Raw genomic sequence first — 21,808 nt, forward strand, 5'->3', positions numbered from 1 at the left:
GCAGCTGCCCTGCCCCAGCATCCGTGGGTGCTGATCTCATGGCAGTATTGTACAAGAGAGCCCAGGACCCTGGCAGTGCCAGCTGCTGTGTTCTCACACAGGCAGGATGGGATTCCTTCCATGCCCTCCTGCCCTTCCAGGAATGAGGTGTTGGGGACCTCCTGTGTTCCACCAGGCCCCCTGCTCAGTGAGAGCAAGGCGAGGTCAGAGATCTTTATCTGCAAAGCCTCAGGTGAGCAGCATGGGTGCCCAACATCTGCTATGGATCCCGGGCCAGCATGCAAGAAGACAGCTGATGGAAATGCAGAGCACAGAATCCCTCCGTGGTGGATCTGGCTAAGGGCAGGCTTGGAGGAACTGCCATCACATTCAGGGGTTTTTTTCTGGGATCAGCGAGGAATTAAGCATCTGAGTTGCTGTGTTTAAACCCGAACCTTTAAACATCCTTTCCCACTCCCCCCATGTGCTGCACAAACCCCAGGTTTCTTTGGAAACATTATTTTAAGGATAAGATTTGAAGGACTCCTTTCACAAAGAATTGTGCTATCAGGTTCTTTTTCTTCTTTTAATTTCCAAAAGGGTATTTTTTGTGCATGGGGGACTAGATTGAGAGGAGCTCTGGAGAACACTGTGAAGGCAGCCAGACTGTGGTATTGCCAATCAGTGCACACCTCTTCTTCCCGCCAGCCTCCCACTCAGCTGCCAAAGCCTGTTCCATGGCTTCCCAGGCAATTAGTGCTTGCAACACATCCACACAGCCAGCAGAACCACTCCAGCTTTCCATGTGTCCTTGATAACCTCTTGTGTTTTTTAACGCCTTTGGTTGTAATGAAGTGACTGAGGATAATGACAAGCATAAACTCCCAGAGTGGAAGACCTGGATTCTAAGCAGCTGGTGTTCCTTGGTGGGACAGGTCTGAATGGGTGAGCTTCACTCTGTTGAGCCTCCATGCTCTTGGCAATCAGACTGGAATTAACTGGCTTCTAAGTGTGCATCTAGAGTGGTGTTCGCTTGGTTGGCTGGTTATGGTAACTGAAAAACAATCCAAATCACTTCAACCTTAGGTTTCCAGACCTTACTGCTTTATTTCTAGAGCACCTTGTATCCTATTTTTTCCATTTTTCATGGAAACAGAGCTCCACTGGGCTATGATGAACTCTGGCAGCCATTCTTTTTGCTCAGCTCCCAGGAAACTCCTCACCTTGACCTAATGGAGGAGCAGCCTGAGCTGCTATCTGGGACAGCACTGGTGAGCAACAGGAAAAGCAGGGACAAAAGGAGCTCACAGAGAGCAGTGCAGCAGCTGATCCAGTGTGAATTCCAAAACTCTGTTCTTGAAAAAAGACAAAGATTAAGGAAGACATTTTCCAGCAAAGAAAATGCCAGAGCTTAGGGAAGGTTTCTGCAGAGCAGCAACACAGGCAGAGACCCGTGACAGAAATATTTTGGTTTGTACCCCTATTTGCCAACATTTGGGCAGGATTTGAAGGGGGGGAAACAGCAAATCCACTAAGAGTTTGAGGGAGAAGAAACTGACAAAAATTGCTGAGATTACATTCAGGAGGGTAGTTCAGAGGAGTTTTACTATTTTAGCTCTGGAAGACAGAGGACACCTGACTTACTCCTGAGCTCTGAGGGAGCCCCTATCAGCTCCTCTCCTCTCCTCTCCTCTCCTCTCCTCTCCTCTCCTCTCCTCTCCTCTCCTCTCCTCTCCTCTCCTCTCCTCTCCTCTCCTCTCCTCTCCTCTCCTCTCCTCTCCTCTCCTCTCCTCTCCTCTCCTCTCCTCTCCTCTCCTCTCCTCTCCTCTCCTCTCCTCTCCTCTCCTCTCCTCTCCTCTCCTCTCCTCTCCCTGCATCAGGCAGGGAGCAAAGAAAGTATCCTTGATAAGATTGTGAAAAAAGAACTACTATCAAGATGACTTTGGTGTCAGCTTAGGTTTTAGGGGACAGAGGTCGGCCGATGGCTTTCTAGGGTGTGTGTGTTGCAGATTGTTCTATAAATGCTGATATGTTGACTATTCGGTCATAAAAGAATTTCACAAGAAATGTATCCCTTTGTAGCCTTGCTTTGTGCTGATAATTCAATTGCCAACTGTGTGGAAGGGAAGAGATGTGGTAATGCTCACATGCTGCTTAAACCCTTGCTTTAAAAGACAGTATTTTTTTTCCCCAGCATTACCAATTCTTTTGCCCTGAGTGTTGAGGATTATACAGTGCTCTTCCTGTTTCCATAATCAAGCATCTGAACACCTCAGAGTGTGTTTAAAAATAAGTGTGATAAGAGCTGTATTTTATAAGGGAAAAGCTCAAGAAAGAGGCTTCGTGTTTGTACCGCAAAAGAACATTATAATTTGACGTCAACCTTAAACTGATAGTTCTTAATGTCCCGTAGCCACGTTAGACACCCAGGAGAGCGTTTGTTGCACAGTCTGACCCAGAGGACAGGCTTCTGGATGGGGACGGGCAACCTCTGTCGGAAAGGGAAGCGTCTCCTTCCCCGTCCGGCACGGGACATTCCCGCGGGCAGCTCCGAGGCACTGCGGCTGCTGGGCTCAGCCCGGCGCCTCGGACTGCCGCCGCAAGCGGCCAGGTGAGGCTGCCAGGGCAGCCCTGCCCGGGGCGCGTTTCGCTAAGCCGCACACGCCGCCCGTCGGGAGCGCCGCCGGCACCTGGCGCCAGCGCAGCTCGCCTGCCGTGTGCGCCCCCGAGCCGTTGCCTATGTCCCGGAGCGAGGAGCGGGCCGGCCCGGGGCGGGCAGAGCGGGCCTGAGCGCCACGCACGAGGCACAAGGCGGGCGAGGCCGCCCTTCTCCCCGCCCCGCCGGGCCCGGCCGCGTTCCCGGGGAGGCCCGGGCCGCCGCGGCCCCTGGGCACCGGCACGGGCGCCGGGCGGTCGCCACGGCAACGCGGGCGGTGCGTCGCCCTGACGTCACTTCCGCGCGGGGCGGGGCGGTGCGCGCAGGGCCGTCATGGCGCTGTCGCGCGCGGAGCGCTGTCTCGTGTTGCTGCTGCGGCTGCTGTCGCGCGCCTGCCTCGCGCTGCTCGCGCTGCTGCCGCCGCCGCGCGCCGGCCCCGCGCGCGCCGCTCCGCGCGCCGTCCCGCCGCCGCGGCGCGCGCTCCTGCTGCTGCCCGCGCGGCGCCTCGCGGAGCTGCTCCGCGCGCGGCAGGTACCACCCGCGGCCCGGGGAGGGGGAGCGCGGGCAGCGGGGGTGCCGCTCTCCGCGCGCGGCACGTACCACCCGCGGCCCGGGGAGGGGGAGCGCGGGCGGCGGGTCTCGGTCCGCGCAGCGCCCGCGGCTGACGGCGGGACCCGCTGTGCCCCGTGCCCAGGTGGCGTGCGTGGAGGTGGTGGAGGCGTACGTGGAGAGGATCAAGGAGGTGAATCCCCTCATCAATGCCGTGGTTAAGGACAGGTGAGCTGGAGGCAGAGGCACCCTCGAGGAGGCAGCGGCTCTCCGCCTGCCTCCCTTCGGGCCCCAGCCCGACAGCTGCGCTCCGCCGGGGGCACGGGGATCCCCGCGCCGCCACCGCAGCAGCGCCGGGCCGGGATGCCGCTCCCGGCTCCGGTAAAGACCAGGCAGTCTCACTCCCCCCACAAGTTCCTGCCGTACTTGGGGTCCACCCGCCCTGCGGGGACCCCGCTCCTGTCTGATTCAGCGCCAGAACATGGCCGGGTGCTTTGTTGCAGGTTCGAGGAGGCCCTGCAGGAAGCCCGGCAGGTCGATAAGCTGCTTGCGGAGAGTCCTGGCGATGACTGCCTGGAGGAGAAGTTCCCCTTGTTGGGAGTTCCCATCACCGTTAAGGAGGCCTTTTCTCTTTATGGTGGGTTTATCTTTATGCCTCCAGTTCTTGATGTGCTCCCCAGAGTGGTGGGTGGCTGTGGCAGGTGCTTGGAGGGAAGTAGTCTCCCTTTCCCTGGTTTGCACCAGGCTCTGCCTGGGCTTCTGCGTTTGTGTTCATTTGTAGCACACAGATGCTACAGAGCTTGAGGTGCTTCAGAGGAGCAGCCCTCACTGGTTACCTGCTTCCTGCAGCTCTGGGTCATCTCAGGGCACTGGCCCTGATGCCTCCCTCCTATTGACCTTGGCACCACAGGGATGCCCAACACCTCTGGCTTGGTCAACCGCCGCAATGTGATCGCCACCTCGGATGCCACTGTGGTGTCACGGCTGAAGCAGGCAGGTGCCATCCCGCTGGGTGTCACCAACTGCAGCGAGCTCTGCATGTGGTACGAGTCCAGCAACAGGGTCTACGGGCGGACCAACAACCCCTACGACCTGCAGAGGATTGTGGGCGGCAGCTCAGGTGAACCCCAGCACCTCGGCACGGTCCTGCATGAGTGGCAGGTTAAAATGCAGTGAGGGAGAGTTCCAAGTCTCTGCACACAGCTATTAACGTGTCCCTGGGCTCTTGCAGAGCTTACAGGCCTCTTTCCTGGGCACTGCTGTAGGCTGTTGGGAGGTCTAGCTGCTTTGCCTCTTCTGGGTGTTTCATTTGGCATTGCTTCAGCCTGCCCTGTTGTACTTTGGCAGGCAAATCCCTTTGGCCCACGTACCCCAGCTATCCCCTACCCATCACTAAAGCCAAGGTGTTGTCCCCCCACCCCTCTTGCTTTTTAGGCCCCCACCCTCCCTGTGAGGTGTTCCTGGTTTCCTGGATGATTTGCACCATAAATCTGTGGGGTTTTGCCGTGTTTTCTCGTGTGCAGGTGGGGAGGGCAGTGTCCTGGCAGCTGCCGGCTCAGTCGTAGGTGTCGGCTCTGACATCGGTGGCAGCATCCGAATGCCCGCTTTCTTCAATGGAGTCTTTGGCCATAAACCCACAACAGGTAAGGTGGGTGCTGGGGTCTCCTCCTCTTCCCCACCAGCAGAAACACCATGAGGTGGAATGGGGGCTGTGGGATGAACCCCTTCAGGACACCTCTATGTTGGACGCTGGTGGGATTGCTGTAAGGAGTTAGGTAACTTCTTGTATGGGACAAGCCTGTTGAGGAAGCACAGCTGGGGTTGGCAGTTTGGAAGCCAACCCCAATGGCTGAATGCCAGGCACATGGGAGACAGGCTGGGGTTAACCCAAGTATGGCATCCTCAGCATGGGATGTTTTCACAAGGTTGGGATCTGCTGGGATATTTCTCTGTCTTTCAGTGTCCTGACTTGGGTGCTTTTCTTCCCATCCCCACCCCGAGAACCTTGCCATCAGCACTTGTGGGGTGTACAGTCCCTGGGGAACCGTGTCTCTGTGCACCCAAAGACCCCCCAGCAGGGCTGTCCCCATCTGGAGGCAATACTCAGGGCAGTGTCTGACTTCTCTGCTCTCAGGGGTGGTGCCCAACGACGGCCAGTTCCCCAACGCTCAGGGGGTGCGCACCAGCTACCTGTGCACGGGGCCCATGTGCCGCTACGCAGAGGACCTGGAGCCTGTGTTGAGAGTCATGGCCGGCCCTGGGGTCAGCAAGTGAGTTGTTCCCACTGCTCCAAGCTGCTGAGCTGGAGTCAGCAGCTCTGTGGTCCTCACAGTGTATGAGGCCTTTGAACAAGACAGGTCTGCACCCCGCCCAGTTGCTTGTTTCTGATTTCTTTCCTCTGCTGCTGGCTTCAGCAGGACTTTGGCTTCTGGGACTGCCCTTCCCAGCACCCACGTGCTCCCAGGAACTGGCAGCCGTGGGCAGACTGATAGGTGCCCCTTCACCAGTGAGCTGCTTCCTAGCTCTGTCCCATACACCCTTCCCAGGGCTGGCCTTGCTCCTGGATATTGCAGCACCTTTTTTCCTGTTGTTGAATGAGGAGTTTTCCATCCCCACATCATGGCCAGTTCAGTTCCTTCAGATTTTGGTCCGTGCAATCAAGTGCAGCCATGCTGCGTGCCAGTGAGAAGCAGAGCGGAGATGGGGCACGTGGAGCACCCCTCCTTTTTGCCACAGCCTGCACACTGTTGCTCTCTCCATTACCACTTTGCTTTTTCCCATGCTCTTGTGCAATCCCAACCTTGGCCTCAGCCAGGGTTTGTAGTCACAAGGTGCTTCTGGAGAAATGGGAACTTTCCCAACAGAAACTTGATAGGACTGAGGGGGCAGGTGAGCAGCTGGATGTGTTGTGGGCAGCAGGTGCCTGCGTCTTCAGAGTCTCACCTTGCCACTCTGGGGCACAGAGCAGGGTCTCTTGAGGACACATAACAAGCGTGTGAGAACCTCTAGCAGCGGCAGAGGAGCTGGGGATGGATTTGTGACAAAGCACCATTTCTTTCCCAGGCTGAAACTGAATGAGAAAGTGTCGCTGGAGAAAATCAAATTCCACTGCATGGATCATGATGGCGGGTCTATTTTTGTATCACCTGTGGACAAGGAGATCTTGCAGGCCCAAAAGAAGGTAGGAAGCAGCAGAGGATGGTACTCACTGGGGTGAGCCTGAAGACAGAACCTGGGGAGACCAGTCAAAGGAGCCCTGGGGAGGGGAAAGAGCTGCTCTGTGTGTGGCTCCTGCAGGAGCTGGCAAAATGAAGGGCTGGGGAGGCAGCCTTGCATCCCAGTCCTGTGCTTTCAGGGGTTAAAAAGTAAAAAGAACTTTTTCTTCTTCGGGGCTCAAGAAGACACAAGGGGAAGATCTTGCAAGTAGGTCCCCTTACTCTCTTCTCTGTAGTTTCCATGGGCTGATGGCAGGTGTCAAATCTTTATGGAAACCAACCCGTCCTTGCTCTTCCCTTCAGGTGGTGGAGCACCTTGAAAGTGACCTTGGGGTCCGGGTTCAGCATGTGGCAATCCACAAGATGAAGTATTCTTTCCAGATCTGGTCAGCCATGATGTCATCCAAGGACAGTGAGGGACAGGTGTGTCAGAGTGAGTTGGCAGAGGCACAGCTTTGGAGGCAGCAGGGAAGAAACAGCTGTTCGGGGCCAGCTGTGGAGAGCTGTAGGCTTCCCAAACCTACCCAGGGGCTTTCCCTGCTCCATGTGTCCCCCCAGGTCTCCTTTCACCTCTTTCTAAAGTTGCACAGCACCTTCTCCCTTGCTGTCCTGTGGGTTGAGGCCCTGGCTCTCAGCAGAGGAGCAATGTGGTAATTGGGAGGGGGAAGGTTGTTTTGGCACGTTGACCTTTTCCATGCAGGTTGGTAAGTCAACCAAGCAGGGGGCATCCTGCCTTGCTCTTTGCCGCACGCTGTGTCTTCTGACTTGTAGGCTGGGATTAACACCCTTTGGGATGCCAAGACAGGCAGGGGACTAGCAACTTTCCAGCAGGAGCCTGCTTGTGTAATTCTTCCCTGGCATTGCAGCTGCTGCGCTATATCTGTGCATGCAGGAAAGTACTTTGTAATAAAACAAACTTCTGGGAGTGTCATAACTTATGCATTCCTGGCACAGAGGCAGTGATGAAACAGCCCAACCCCACCACACCAAGGAGGGCTTGTCTGGCTCCTCTGCCTCCATCTTCCAGGTCCAGTCGTCGTATCACAGGAGGAAATGCCTCTGGGACATTATCCCTTGCATTGTGTCGGTTGGGTGCTGCTCTGGGGAGGCTCTTCCATCTCCTTGCTGTCTCTGGGAGGGAAAAATGCTCCTGCTGCTGCCTTGGATCAGTGTCAGCTGTGGAGCACCTGATGGGCATCTCCTGTGTGAAAGCGAGAACACCTCACATTGGGATGATGAGATAACTGAAATTTCACTGTCCATTGCCAGCCTGTGCCTCCCTGCTGCATGTTGGCTTTGCTGACAGGGGGAGTGGGTGTGTTACAGGAGCCACAAAGATTCACAGACCTGCTGGGGGACCATGGGAAGCCAGTGTGGCCGCTGTGGGAGCTGGTGAAGTGGCTCGTGGGGATGTCTTCTCACACTCTCCCGGCTATCGGTAATGCTGGCAGGGGCCCTGGGAAGTGCACAGGCAGTGCTGGGGTGGGCAGGTTGTTAAATGCAGGTATTGCCCTTCCAATGCCCAGTGAAGGAACTCGGGGTTTGCCCTGAGCAGCTTCAGCCTAGTTTTGAAGGCTAGCTCTAGAGTCTGGATCTTTGATAGATGGGAGTGGGTACCTTGGAGGAAGAAGTGAGGATGATGGAGCTGGGGGCAGGGTTCACTTCTGCTGTGAGCCACACCAGAACTGCTGGGGCTCAGAGGGCTCAGTCAGGGTCTGCACTGATCTTGTTTTATAGCAGCAGGTACTACAGAATCCTAATTAACACCATTGTGCTGCTGTCTGATGAGTGCTGGGGTCGTTGTGCCAGCTCTGCTCAGCTCCACTGGCTGGAAAAGCTGGAAGGAAGGGGCAGGCTGAATGCTTGTCCCTTGGCAGAGCTGGGGAAATGGTGCCCACAAAGCTGTGCTAGGGGCAATCTGCTGTGGCTTCTGGCAGGAAGGGGTACTTGGGGGGCCACCCCAGAAGCTGGGGATGTTGCATGTGGCTAGGCATTGTTTCTGCCCCACACAGACCACAGTCCTCTCATATGCTCTTGTCCCCATTTCTACCCTTTGCTGCAGCCCTGGGACTGACAGAGAAGCTGGTGAACCTCAACCTCAGTGGGAAGGCCAAGCTGGTGAGCATGGGGAAGAGCTTACAGGAGGAGATGGAGGCACTGCTGGGGCCAGATGGGGTGCTCCTCTACCCCTCACACCCCACCATCGCCCCCAAGCACCACTCCCCAATCTGCATGCCCTTCAATTTTGCCTACACAGGTGAGCAGCCCTGACTCCTGTTGGGTTGCGGCTAGGGCTACCAAAATGATCTCCTTGTGGCAGCTGGGGTGTTGTATCCGAAGTGTTTGCATTGCTGACAGTGGGCTGTGCAGCAAAGAGACGTGTCTTTTCTTGGAGTGAGGGTTGTCGTGCTTCATACCATGTGGCATCTTTTACCTTTTGCCAAAGGTGCCTGTCCACAGCAGGGCAGGTGTGACTTTGTGTGTGATATTGGGGTTTAGCAGGAACCTGAAGCCTGCCATCTCTTGGGGTACAGCTTGGGGCCCCTTGTGTGGTTCCCATGTGGTGTCAGTGCTGCCTTGCTTTGTGGAGTGATGGAGAGCTGGTGCCTGGCACAGGAATGTCCCAAATTTGGCATGCCACAGTGTATGCCATCCCTCATGAATGCTGTTTATACACATGATGTGGCGCTGGGAATCTCTGGCCAGTGCTGTCCCTTGTCACCATGTCTCTGCACTGCTGCATGAAGCACCAGCTCCCAGGATCTTGGTGCTGTGTATGGCAGAGCTGCCTGCCCAGGGTGGGAGAGCCAGGCAGTGATGTATCCCAGAGTTTGTGCTCGCTCTGATCTATCCACCCTTCTCTCTTGCAGCCATCTTCAATGTCCTGGGCCTGCCGGTGACGCAGTGCCCGCTGGGGCTGGGCCGCGAGGGGCTGCCGCTGGGCATCCAGCTGGTGGCGGCCTCCTACAACGACCACTTGACGCTGGCGGTGGCCCGGTACCTGGAGAAAGCCTTTGGAGGATGGGTTTTGCCAGGGGAAGTTTAACCTTGGGCGACAGGGACAGAGGCAGTGACAAGTGCTGATGCTTGATCCCATCATGGCACTGCCTGCTCCCTCTGCATCCCCCTGCACCCTGCTGGGAGCGGCTGGTGGTGTCTCCAGCACAGGAACAGCTGGACCACTGCCACCGAGTCCTCATCCCTGTGGCACCCTCTGTCAGGGAGAGACCTGCCTGCAGTGGGCACCCACCCACCTTTTCCAGACCGTGGAGTTGGCCAGCTCTGTAACCTTTCTGCTTTCAAAGCGCTGCGTGAGAGCTGGGCAGAGGACGTGCTTCCAGATTGCAGAGGGCAGCCGTGCAGCACCCCTCAGGGCTGCCTGGGCCCGTGGGGGTCCTCCTTGGACTGACCCTGCCCACAGGGCTGGACTGTGCCTGTTGCACCCAGGCTTGCTAGCCCCCCAGTCCTCCCAGTCTCCTGCAGGCTTGCCCCCACCCTTTGACCAAAAAGGGAGGGGGGCTGGAGGAGCCATAGGCCTGCCTCACCAACAGCGCTTTGTGCGGTGGTGGATGCTGGGCTCTGCAGTGTGTGCAGCTGTCAGGCACAGCTGGGAGCATTTCAGCACTGGTATTCAGCCAGGTATTAAAGAGCTTGTCCGGTCTACTGTGGCTATGTGTCCTTTTCCTCATGGCTGTCTGCCTTCCAGCTCCTGCCAGGCCCCAGCCCCATTTCTACCAGCGATGTGTCAGGGCTACCCAGCACTGCTGGCCATTGAAGTGGTGCAGGGACAACAGTGGAGATGCTGGCATTGCTCCCCGGGGTGGCACTTGGCCACTCCAGGGCTCTTGTTTTGGAGTGCCCAGGCTGACAGCGACTGCTGGGCCCTGGGCAGAGTTGAATGGTGCTTATGAGCCCCACAATGTTGCCCAATGGCTCTGTTAGTCCTGCAATGGTTGCACAGCTCTTGGGAAGCACAAGTTCAGCTGTTTTGTCCCAGTGGGCTGCCAGAGGCCTGGAGCTCTTGAGGTGGTGCAGAGCCACGTGCAGGTCCCTCATGGTCACCAGGGCAAAAAGGGGGCCCAGCCCTGTGTGCCCAGCCCGCAGCATTGCTCTTGACAAGGATAAAACCTGCTACTGGTTTTGCTGGGATGTCCTGACCTGTGTCTGCCCTGCCATGTGTTACCCCTGTCCTGAGCCCTTGCTCCTTTCTGTCCCCACACCACTGATGGTCCGTGCCGGGGTAGTGCATCTGCTGGGATGGCGTGCTGGGACAGGCTGTACCTCGGCTCTGGTGTGCAGAGGGCACTGCTGAGCACCCGTGCCCAGCTGGGACGTTGCTAATGAGGAAGCAAGGACGGAAAAAAAACAAACCCTGGCTCAGCAAAGGAGGTACAAACGACCCAAGTCAAATCACGCCTCCCAGCGTGGTGGCACAGACAACACGGACTGTCCCCCATCTGGAGGAAGCCTGGCAGCTGAGCAGACCGTGGTAACGCTTCCAGTGAACACTCGGAGCCACACGTGAGGTTGCTGAGCTGAGGGTGTTGTGTTTAACAGTGGTTGGTGAGGTAGGTTTCTGATACTGCAAAGGGGCAGAGAGGAAATGCTGGATCAAGGTTGGGGGGAATGCTGGTGCTTCAGGGTAGTGTGATAGGGATACAGAAAAGGAGAGGATGTGCAGAGCAGAGGGGGTTAATCCCCACAATCTCAGTTAATGCCACAATGGAGGGAGAGTTGCTGGGATTTTTCCTCTGGCCATGGCAGAAGGGGAACGGATGTGCTGGGGTTCAGAGGGGGGCTAGCAGGGACTGGCCTGCAGTCACCTTGCTGCTTCAGGGAAGCATTGCCTCCCTTGTGCTGCCTTCTGCAGTGAGAGCAGCCCTGTCCCTGCCTGCACAGGCAGCCAGTCCTCAGGTCTCCATCAGTTCTCCAGCTCTGTGCCTCTGTAAGCCCCAGGAACAACCCTGGAGGCTCTTTCTCCCTTCAGGCAGAAATACTGCCTCCTTCAATGGGCTCTGTTGCAAAGCCAGGAGAGTTCTTGTTGGTCTCAGCGAGGGGGGACTAGGCCAACTGCCTGTGCTTCAGCTCTGGTGTTTCAGAAGTCTTGCCTCAGCCCTCACCCACAGTTTGCAGCTGCATGTCCCTGCTTGTTGACTGCTCCTCCTTGTTTCAAGCTCTTGATCCTGCAAGGGACAGAGAAAACATGGGGGCAATGTTTTGTATCCACGTGCTGAGGTGCTTGTGCTTGTAATGGTGAAAAGTTGGTGTGAAATGGGAAGAGTGAGAAGCAGTGACAGTGGTGAGCAGCCCCACTGGTGTCCCATCTGGTCAGGGGTGCTCCCACCCCTCTGCCTCTGGAGGTGGCCCTGGGCTCCCCACCTTCATGGGGGAATGTGTCCCCACAACCACAAGGTTGGTGTTGGTAGCCTCAAAGCCCTTGCAGTCCGCTCCAGGAGAGGAAGATTACCTCCGTGACCAGCAAGAGCAGGGAAAGATTCCTGGTGGCTGAATGGTGGGGCAAGACCAAGGTAAGAAGGGACTGGCCAGGTACAGGTGCCCAGCTGGACCAGCCTGTGCTGTGGTTCACAGTCTGAGTCTCTGCTTACAGCGCTCATTGTGCCCCATTTTGCTGTGTGGGTGATGTCGCGCATGGTGCCCTCCCTGTACGGGGAGTCTGTGGGATGGCTGGGGGTGTCCTGGCAGTGGTGTCACAGGTTGTGCCAGTGTGAGTCATGCCCAGAGCTGCGCTGAATCACCTCCCCAGTGGCGTGAGCCTCAGGTGAGGAGCTTTCTCAGACCCACATCCTGGTGACAAAGGCAGTGTGACTTCTCACCACGGGGTGCCAGAGGTGGGTGCAACAGAAGGTTGCTGCAGCATGTGCATAGTGCCATAGCAGTGTGGCAGCTGCCCACTGTCCCTGTGGGTCCACTTACCACCACAGCCCTGAGGGTACCTGCCCTGTGGCACCCCCAGAATGCAGCAGAAGGTCCCCTGCCCTCCACAGTGGACACCTCTGTGCCACAATAGGCATGTGGGCTCCATGGGGCAGTGTCACTGGCTGAAGCTTCTGTTTTTAATCCCAGGTTCCAGCAGCACATTATGTCTGTGGGTAGCAGAACAGCTCCAGCACACCCATCCCTTTCCATGGCCCCCAGCACAGCTGTGGTAGGATGAGCCCTGCCCTGCTCCTGCTGCTGTCCCTGGCCAGCTGCTCCCTGCTCCAGGGTAAGCCAGTGCTGAAGCTGTCACCACAGTCTGGGGGGGGGCTGGCTGCAGGGCCGGAGGAGGCACAAGGACACCTCTCAAACCTACTGAAGGTACCTGTGAAGAGGAGAGGCCCAAATGGTTGTCAAGCAGTGATGAGAAAGAAAACCCCCAGGTCAGCAGCAGCTGTGTCAGGGTGTTGTCTCTCCTGTTTTGTCAGCTGTGTCTCTGCTTTGGCAGAAGTGTGGAGAGGGTGTTCTCAGTGTGTGACCAATTTGGGGGGATACAGCTGCTGAGCACCTGCTTTGAAGTCAGAGTTTGCCTGTGCTGGGATGAAGCTGAGGAACCTGTGCCACAAGGTGACCCTGCAGGACACTGCCTCATACCCCTCTGCTCCCTCCTCAGGGACACTACTGAGGCCACGGCGCGTCAGGCTGGAGGCACAGAACTTCCACGTCTTGCTGCGCTGGGAGCCAGACCCCAGCTCACCCAGCTCTGCCACCTATGAGGTGGAGTGGAGGAACAGGTGGGTGGGGAGGAGGGCGTGAAGGGGTCTGGTCCTCTTACACCCTGGCAGAGGCTGTTGGGGACCCCTGGCAGCCAGAGGACTGTTATCTGGCAGTAAATGCCACAGAGCAGTGGAATTGGCAGGGATTGGCTGGTCCTACCCCTGCACATGCAAGGTCAACTCAGGAGTGTGTCCTGGTGGGTTTTGTACAACTTCAGGACAACACCCTTGGAAGAGCTTGGTCCCTTTCCTGGTCACTATCCCAGTAACAAACTAAGGGGTTGCTTTTGGACTGGGGTTTTGGATTTGGTTTTTTTTTTTCCCCTTATGCTAAATGGGATTTCCTGTATTTCAACTTGTGTCCACTGCCTCTTGTACTTTTGCTGGGCACCACTGACTCTATCTTCTTCTTGTGTTGCCAAGACGCCTCCCACGCACAGTCACCTTTCTCTGAGGCTCAAGCTATCACCCCTCGCTCAGTTTCCCTTGTAGCACAGAGCCTCAACAGCCCCAACTCCTTGGGGGGCTCTCCCTGCCACAGCTGTGTGGTTTTCCATCGTGGAGAGCACAGGTCAGGGCACAGTGCCAGATGCCATCTGTCCCCAGGAGGGACGCCCCTCCTCACACATCCTGGGGATGCTGTTGGCTGATGCCTGGGCTTCCCTACGCTTTCCACCCAGGCAGGATGGCAGTGGCTGGGCTGCCCTCCCTTTGGGCTGGGAGCATGCTGAAAAGAAGCAATCCCTGTGCTTTCTCCCTGGGCAGAACCTCAAACTGGACCAAGGCAGGTGCCTATGGGGGGAACAGCAGAAACTCCTGTGTGTGTGAGCTGTATTTTGACAGGATTCATGATATCTACTGGGCACGGGTGAGAGTGGTGGCCGGAGGTGAGCAGTCCGAGTGGGCCATTTCCAGCGAGCTGCAGCTGTACAGAGACAGTAAGGACTGGGGAGCTTCTCCAGTTGGGCTCTTCCTGGGGAGCCAATGGGGAGAGGGGACCTTGGAGAGATCTGATGGGATACAGTGGGAAAGCACATTAGGATACTGGAGGGAAAAGAGTCAAGAGCCCTAACCAGAGGAAAGGGATAAGGCAGAGCTGCTGGAAGATAGCTGGGTGAAGAGCAGAAGGACAGAGGAGGCACAGTGAGGGGATTGGTAGGAGGCCCCCGGGCCAGCAAGGCACCGTGAGAATTTGGGTCTCTGGGGAATGCAGCGAGATGGGGCAGGAGAGAGGCTATGCCTCCAGGCTTGGCTTTTGAAAGGCTCATCTTCCTCCCCTGTCATGGTCTGGGATGAAGCACGGGCAGACCCTCTGGTGATCCTTTCATCCTGACTATTGTGTTTGCCTGGTGTGGGAATGTGCCTCTTCTCAGTCAGACTGGCTGTTCTGTCCAAAAAACCTAGCAGTCTTCTGGAGCTAGAAAATTTTCAGGACCCTCCTCTGACCTCCATCAGAGAAGTTGTTGTAATAAACAGATGTGGTGGCTGCCATTCCTAGAGCTGGTTTCAGAGCACAAAATGCCATCAGGCAAGACCTGAGGAGCTTCTGTGCTCTGAGAGGGGAATATCAGACAGAAAAATATAATTCCTAGAGAAACGAGATGTCTGCCTTCCTTTGAAGGCCTTAATTTTTGATTTTTTTTTTTTTCCCCTTCCCTACAGCAATTGTTGGCCCCCCCAAGCTGTCTTGGCTGCTCCAGGACCAAATCCTCAGCGTAAACATCATCACACCACCCACTCCCTACAAGAGAAGGACTGGTTCCTACAAGCCAGTCAACCGAGTGCTGCTGAAGCTGTGGTACTGGCTGCACCTGTACGAGGGGGACCTGCTTGTCCAGCAGGTCTGTGTGCTAGCTGGGCAGGGCCCAGAGGTGCAGGGCTTGCAGAAGCTTTCCTGGTGCAGCAAAGCCACCATGTCAGGTTGTAGTGGTGTGGGGGTGCCTGTGCTGCAGCCCTGCCCACACCTGGCTGCACATGCAGGTGTGAGGTGCTGTGCACCCCCAGTCTGGGGCTCCCACCTCAGCAAGGCAGGAGACCACCTCCCTCCCCTGGGTACAAAGAACTGGACTGGTTCTGTTCAGATGAAAAGTGATGCCACAGGTGTTTCAGGAGATGCTCTAGGACCTGAACACCTCCTGGGGCAAAGAACTGAGTGTTGGAGATGCCTGGGAGGAGGGACCATGGGGCAAGTGGGATGTTGAGGCTGCACAGAGCAGTGGAGCCATGCACAAACCCCACCTCCAGCTTCTATGGCCACCTGTTCCATCTGCTTTCAGGTGCCCTGCAAACGGAGCAGTGAGGAAGTGCCTTGCACCTTTGGGCACCTGAAGCCCAGCACACAGTACTGTGTCCGGACGGTGGCTGCAGACATTGCCAGGGAGCGGAGCCAGGAGGCTGAGCAGTGCCTGGTGACTCCAGCAGCCCCCTCAGGTGGGAGCACTCTCACCAACTCAGCTGGCACAGTGGCATCTCAGATCCTGCTCACAGCACAAACTTATGTGGAGGTGTGAATACCTCACCCCCAGCCACTGTGGTCAGGGTTGTGGCCCAGTGCTGCCCAGTGGGGACCTCTCATGGTGATGCTTTCTTGTCATCTGCCTTGGGCTTGCCTCCTGAAACATCCCAGTGTGACATGGATGGGAAGCACTGACAGAGAGTGGGGCGGGAGGGATGTGTTTGAGTGATCCCTCAGCCTGCTGTGATGTCCTGCCAGGCTTTCCATGGGTCCCTGCTGTGCTGAGTGCCTTCTTCCTGCTGCTGCCGCTGAGTGTGGCTGGGATGTGCTTCGTGCAGCTGCATGTCTTTCCCAGTCCTCAGGAGATGTGCCTCCCAAAAGCACTGGTGAGTGATGATCCTCCTCCAACTTCCACCTTGTGTGTAGCCATAGCCAAGCCAGGGTTCCCTGCATTTGCAAGGGTTCAGCACCTCCTTTCCTCCAACTCTCACATCACCAAGCCTATTTTGGTACCCAGGTGTCTCCCCTGCCATCTGAACCACAGTCCCCCAAGAAGAACGTACTGGTGGAGGGCATTGGCCAGCCATGGGTCACAGCAGAGGATGAGGTCTCAGGCAGTGGAGCCCTTGGTGTTCAGCATAGTTTGTCACAACCCCTTAGCTGGCAGGGCTTTAGCCAGCTGAGGCTGACCATGTCACTGCTTTTGTTTTTGCAGGCTCTCCATAACGGCGAGCTGAATGTGGCCATGCAGGTGCCTCCACTGCAGCTTGAGGAGGACCCACTGGCCCTGCTCCTGCAGACTGTGCTCCCCTCCCACGGGCCATCCACAGCTGTGCAGGCATCAGCCACGGTCCCACGGCTCCTGCGAGGCCTTGTCCGGGATGTGAGTGGCTACTGTGCCAACGGGTTTGGCCCAGACTGCATTGAGGGAAGGGACCCGTCCTGCACCCACAGTCAGCTGGGGCATGCCTTAGGTTCTCAGGTCCCCTCACAGCTGGAGAAGGATGAGGAGGCAGGTGATGGGGATGATTTGCCAGAGCAGCTGGTGCTAATGGGACTGGCTGGACACAGTTACATAGGTGACAGGGACAGCCAGATTCCTAAAATATGGCTCCCCCTGCACCTCCAGCTTTATTCTAAATGCCAGTGCCCAGTTCTGGGAGCAAACAGCCACCTTCCTCTGCCCGTGCCGAGCAGAAGCTGCAGCCAGGAGCGCCTGCAGGAGAGTCTGGGCACGGCTGGGCACTGGATCCGGCTTAGCTCCGTGAGGCTCCTGCCCAGCGCGGAGACGGAGGGAGGGCAGCGCCCCTGTGCTCCCCAGGCCCTGCGGGGCGGCGGGACTGACCCAGAACCAGGGGACAGCAGGGTGCAGCGAGGCTCCCCGGGGCAGGCCGAGCCGTGTCCGTGCCCGCTGCCCCCCTCGCCCCGCAGCGGCCTGCGGGCAGCTCCCTTCCCCGGCTACGAGCCCCGGGCCCCGGCGGGCAGCGAGCCTTAGCGGGCCCAGCCGAGCCCAGGCCGCCTCCCGCAGCTCCCCGGCCGGAACGGCGGTCTGTCTGTGTCTGTCCGTCTGTCTGTCTGTCTATCTGTCTGTCTGTCCCAGCCTGCTGGGGCGGGCTGCGGGTGGGACCGGGCAGGCTCCAAGGGCAGGCACAGGCGCGTTCCGGGCACGGCCGCCAGGGACGGGCGGGATCCAGAGCTTTCCTCTGGGGATTTGGTGCTCTTGAGACACCTAATAAGGAGCATGGAGCAACGCTGAACCCCCAAAACTCTTATCTAGAGATCTGTCTGTATGTGTGCATGTATGGTACAGTATCTATACTAATGTAACACTCATATATACATATATATTTGTAAAGCTCTTTAATGAAAAAATGTTGGGGTTTTTACTTCTGTGGAAATGTTGGTTCTGTGCTGGAGTTGTTTTTAAATATCACTAATTTATTCTAGAAAACTGGCTTCTATATTCATTGTTTCTGTGTTACAGACCCAGCACAACCCTTCCCTGTGCAGCAGTCAGGAAAAGTACAGGGTAAACTTGGGGTTTTCCAGGCAGAAAATTGCACCCACAATCTCTGTCTTGCTCTCCGGTGGGAAAAGACTGTTTTTTAGCACCATGGGATACATTTATTATTCCTCCTGCTAGCACTGGGGTGATTTATGGCTGAGAAGCCCCTCCCTGCGGTTTCCCCCCCCCCCCCGGATGTGTTTTGAGGCATTGCCTGAAGCTGCAGAGGTCAGGGGAAACCTCCTTGTGCTGTGTTGCAAGCTGGAATCAGTGGAGTCAAAATGCAGTGACAAATCCAGGCTCTTGGACTCACAAAATTACTCTGGATCTGGGAACAGGTGAGAAACTGGTGTCTAGTGTCCAGGCAGCTGGTGGAGGGGATGGAGGTACAGTGCTGCCTGTCTGAGGGAGCCTTTGGGGCTGTGCAGGGCCATGTTCCAACCCTGTCACTCCTGACACCCCAGCCATGGTCCATCCCTGCCTCGTACTGCAGGCTGGCCCCTGTAGCCCACAAGGGTCCGTGGGGGAGCAGAAATCCACGTGCAGTTCAGGGAGGATCCCAAAGGAGGCCATGACTCTATGGAAAGATCATGACTGGAGCAAGTTCCTGGCAGGCAGGACCTGTGGCCCCATGGAAAGAGGAGACCAAGCTGAAACAGGTTTGCTACAGGGGATCAGCACCTTGTAGGGAGAGTGATAGAGCAGCTTTGGGCTGTGTCTGGCATCTGGCCCAGGTCAATCTCTCACAGCCAATGTGAGGACATGTCATGTATTGAAGAAATTGAGCTGAATTAACACACACACACACAAGAAAAAAAAAAAAAAAAAAAAAAGAAAAAAAAAAAAAAAAAAGGAAAGAGACAGTCCCAAGAGTTACTTGAGGAACACATATATTACCCATATGCTTTTTTCTGCCTATGAAGTTGGTGTCCAGTTGCCATCTCCTTTGTCCCTCACAGTCTCTGATCTGCCTCAAGGTCATGGGAGTGAAGCCCTACATGCCTGCAGCCCTGTTTGATCAATTGCCTCACCCCCATAGCTCACAGGGCCTCCAACCCCACGCTACTCTGGAAGGTTACTGCATGGTCCCAGGCAAGGCACCTCTTAGCAGGAGCATCAGTCAGAGCTGCTGTTTGTGCCACAGGCTCATGGCAGGAGCCACATCCCAAGCAGGAGCTTGTCCAGGCCCAGCAGTGTCCATCATGTTGCTCCAGCCCCATCCTGGGTGGTTTGCCAGGACGTTGGACCAGTGCAATGGGACCAGACTGGCTCCCACAGCTGCTGTGCTGTGGGACCTGGGCTTGCACTGAGGCACGATCTGATCACAGCTTGCTCTGATCACAGCTGGCCACAGCTGGCCAGACTTCTGTGTTGCCTTCTGATGCAAGGCGAGGCGACGTGGTTCTGAGGAAACGGCACGGCAACCCAAACTCTCCAGGGTCACTCGGGCCAAGAACACACAGAGACACCAGTATGGTGGATGGTTCAAGACCTTTATTGTCCCGTCTCGTTGGGTTTTGTACTGGGAAAGTTTTTTCTCTACGTCAGGGGGTCTTACTTTACTGTAATTGGTTAATAAGGAGTAGAAAGTTACTAATGTTAGGGGGGACTACATTCTTGGGTGATCCTTTATCACTAGGCGTTAGGGGGAGAGGAATTCTACTGCTTTCCGTGACATCGCGAGATTTTCCGAGCGCCTAACCCTATCTACTACACTTCTGCAAGTCTGAAGAGGACCAGCTCTGTGGCTGGACAAGGGTGCTGGGGTCCCCATGGGTCATTTAGCAGTCACTCACTACAGCAGGGGCTTGCCCAGGGGTGGTTGGACAGCTGGAATGTTCCCACTCATATAAAAGAGTTGTTCATGGGGACTGGAAAAAGACAGAAAGGTTGTGACATTTCAAGATGCCATCAGCAGCTGAAGTTTCCAAGTGGATGCAAGAAGGGGTTTCTGCTTTGCCTCAGAGGTGTGAGTAGCATGTGGGTTTCTGCAGAATCGCAGAGAGAACGTGCAACATTCGCTGCGGGGTGAGGTCCCAGCATGTCCCAGCAGAGACCTGTCACCACTGTGTGCAGCGTGGGGCCTGGGTGGAGTGTCTGAATTAGATCCCACTTTGGTGCAGGTTGTTGTGTGCTGAACAGGACTGGACTGTGCTGAAGGATGGACGTGGGTCAGGAGTGAGCCCCCAGCCCCAGGCAGGTCTGCACAGGACCCTGGAGCAGTCCCTCCATCACCACTGCAGCCTCAGTCACCTGCACACAGCAGGGTCCTCCCTCAGCATTCCATGCTCCCTCCACAGCCTGGAAAGGGCTGAGCCAGCGACTGGGCCTTAGGCAGCCAGCCCACCCCAGAGCACTGTCATCGTGGGTCAGATGCCATCTCTGGAGGTGGCTCAGGCCCTCAGCACAGCGCTGTGCCTGCAGCTGCTGCTGCGGGGGCTGCTGAAAGCTCTGACTCACCACCATCCATCCCCTGCTCCTTCCTTCTCTCTGTGGTGCTTTCAGATTCTGCTGGTGCCAGATCAAAGCAACAAGAGAGATGCCGCTGCAAACAGCTCTTTATTAGAAACAGTGGGTTTAGGACTGTGCAAGAGCGTATTTCTTATTACTAATTCTCAGAGAGCAGAGCTGCCAGCCTATGAAAATGGTGTACACTGGAAAATTGCTCTTCGGAGGCTAATGGGGCTTTCACAGTCACTGAGTGGGAACCATTGTACCTGACAGCCACGAGAGATGTGGTGGCTCTGAAATGATGGGGGAAAATCAAGCTCTTATATTTTGTGGGATGGCAGTACCCAGGACCATTAGACTTTGAAAACCATGGGAGGCAGAGCTGCAAACAGCAGGGTCTGCTCTGACCCTGTGCCCACTCTGCTCTGTCTGCTTTCTCTCCTGCCTGTCACTGCAACTGCTCTGCCACTTCTCTGGGACAGCCCAGAGCCGTGCCAAATCCTCACAGCCACCTCAAGTGCTGTCCGGCCCATCTGTGTATATGGCAAAGACCTCAGACCTTGCTAAGGCCCTGTCACTCAGCCTCCCTGTGCAAGTTGCCTTTGTGATGGGTCTGTAGCTCCAGGTAGGTCCCTGAAGCAGCACAGAGCAGCAGCATCACAGCTGGACCCCATCCTTCAGCCCCAAAAGACTTTGTAGGTTGACAGGTCTGAGCTGCAGCCTCCAGACCGCTGACTCCTGCTGCACCTCCCTTCAGTGGTCTGAGCTGCTTGCCTGGGTTGGGAAGATGAGCAGGATGTGGGTGGGGACTGTGAGAGCCCCAAAGGCTGGAGCCTGAGTGTGGTGTGTTTAGAGGATATGCATGAAGAGGGGTGCGGAGCTGACAGGCTGCAGAGAAGTGAATTTGGTTGCTCAGACCTGTGTGGTTTCTCTCCATGCAGGAGCTTTCCTGCAATTCAGTGGATTGGGACCCAAGCAGGTTGGTTGGGACATTCAGGTCACCCCAGGAGACGGTAGCAAAATTGGTCCTACTTCATGTGCTGGTCTGGGTGTGCCCTCACCTGGGGATGTGTGGCAAGTGCCTGCACTCAGAAGGAGCCAAGGGCACCTGACAGACTCTGCCATCTAGCTTGGTCACCAGGTCCCCTTATTCTGCAGGCCAACCTCCCCTGTCTTGTCCTCACCACTCACCACTGCTCTTCTCAGGGTCTGTGACACAGGGCCAGTTCCTGTGATTCCCATCCTTCAGATGCACGGGGATAGGGGATTTCTGGTCCTGCAGCCTATGGGAACAGCAGCTCAGCTTAACACTTTCTCACCTCCTGACACTGCTCCAGTAGCTCTCTGTCCCCTGGGATCATTCATGCTCCTGGTGACAGACAGGACCAGCAAGCTGCCCTCTGAGTTGGGTGCATATTGGCTCATGATACACTCTGAGTTTGGGGTGGGGGGGTTGTGTGCTTCCTTCTCGTGGCACCACAGCAAATGGCATGAGCCTGTCTCCAGGATTTTTCATTCTGTGTCATGAAACCTGGCAGGATTCTGATTTTTTTCTATCCTCTGTTTTCCAGAGGATGGAAAACAGGCTAGATAAAGTTTTTGTTAGGAGAAAAGTCCCATCTGGGTGGCATGCCCACTTGAAATGGATGATAGATTCATCTCAACTGTTTTCCAGTTGTATCCATGCCTGACAGATGGGTACTGGCAAACAGAGGTAACCAATGATCTCTGGATAATGCACCTTCAACGACTCCATGAGAAATGAGAGCCTCTGTTTTGTGGTCA

At 56.2% G+C, this 21,808-nt stretch overlaps 2 protein-coding genes across 5 annotated transcripts; both read left to right on the forward strand.

The window, feature by feature from the left end:
* The first annotated feature begins 2,968 nt into the window (after positions 1 to 2,968).
* On the forward strand, positions 2,969 to 10,067 carry FAAH2 (fatty acid amide hydrolase 2). Its single transcript, XM_059482693.1, has 11 exons — positions 2,969 to 3,162; positions 3,254 to 3,412; positions 3,688 to 3,821; positions 4,095 to 4,304; positions 4,708 to 4,827; positions 5,319 to 5,454; positions 6,248 to 6,365; positions 6,703 to 6,822; positions 7,726 to 7,837; positions 8,462 to 8,656; positions 9,270 to 10,067. The coding sequence occupies exons 1-11, from the start codon at positions 2,969 to 2,971 to the stop codon at positions 9,443 to 9,445; spliced, it is 1,674 nt and encodes a 557-aa protein (XP_059338676.1). The 3' UTR covers positions 9,446 to 10,067.
* A 230-nt stretch (positions 10,068 to 10,297) lies between these two features.
* On the forward strand, positions 10,298 to 17,468 carry LOC132080148 (uncharacterized). Of its 4 annotated transcripts, none has more exons than XM_059483160.1 (8): positions 10,298 to 10,967; positions 12,484 to 12,625; positions 13,010 to 13,130; positions 13,878 to 14,050; positions 14,775 to 14,953; positions 15,389 to 15,542; positions 15,826 to 15,953; positions 16,283 to 17,468. In XM_059483160.1, exons 2-8 carry the CDS (start codon positions 12,571 to 12,573, stop codon positions 17,060 to 17,062), a joined length of 1,590 nt encoding a protein of 529 aa, XP_059339143.1. In that variant the 5' UTR covers positions 10,298 to 10,967; positions 12,484 to 12,570; the 3' UTR covers positions 17,063 to 17,468. The 4 variants fall into 4 exon arrangements, with proteins under 4 accessions (XP_059339143.1, XP_059339144.1, XP_059339142.1 ...); XM_059483161.1 differs by lacking the exon at positions 10,298 to 10,967 and adding an exon at positions 11,535 to 12,248; XM_059483159.1 differs by lacking the exons at positions 10,298 to 10,967; positions 12,484 to 12,625 and having other exon boundaries at positions 12,792 to 13,130.
* The last annotated feature ends 4,340 nt before the right edge of the window (positions 17,469 to 21,808 follow it).

The sequence above is a fragment of the Ammospiza nelsoni genome, chromosome 15, assembly GCF_027579445.1.
Source record: "Ammospiza nelsoni isolate bAmmNel1 chromosome 15, bAmmNel1.pri, whole genome shotgun sequence".
Classification (NCBI taxonomy): domain Eukaryota; kingdom Metazoa; phylum Chordata; class Aves; order Passeriformes; family Passerellidae; genus Ammospiza; species Ammospiza nelsoni.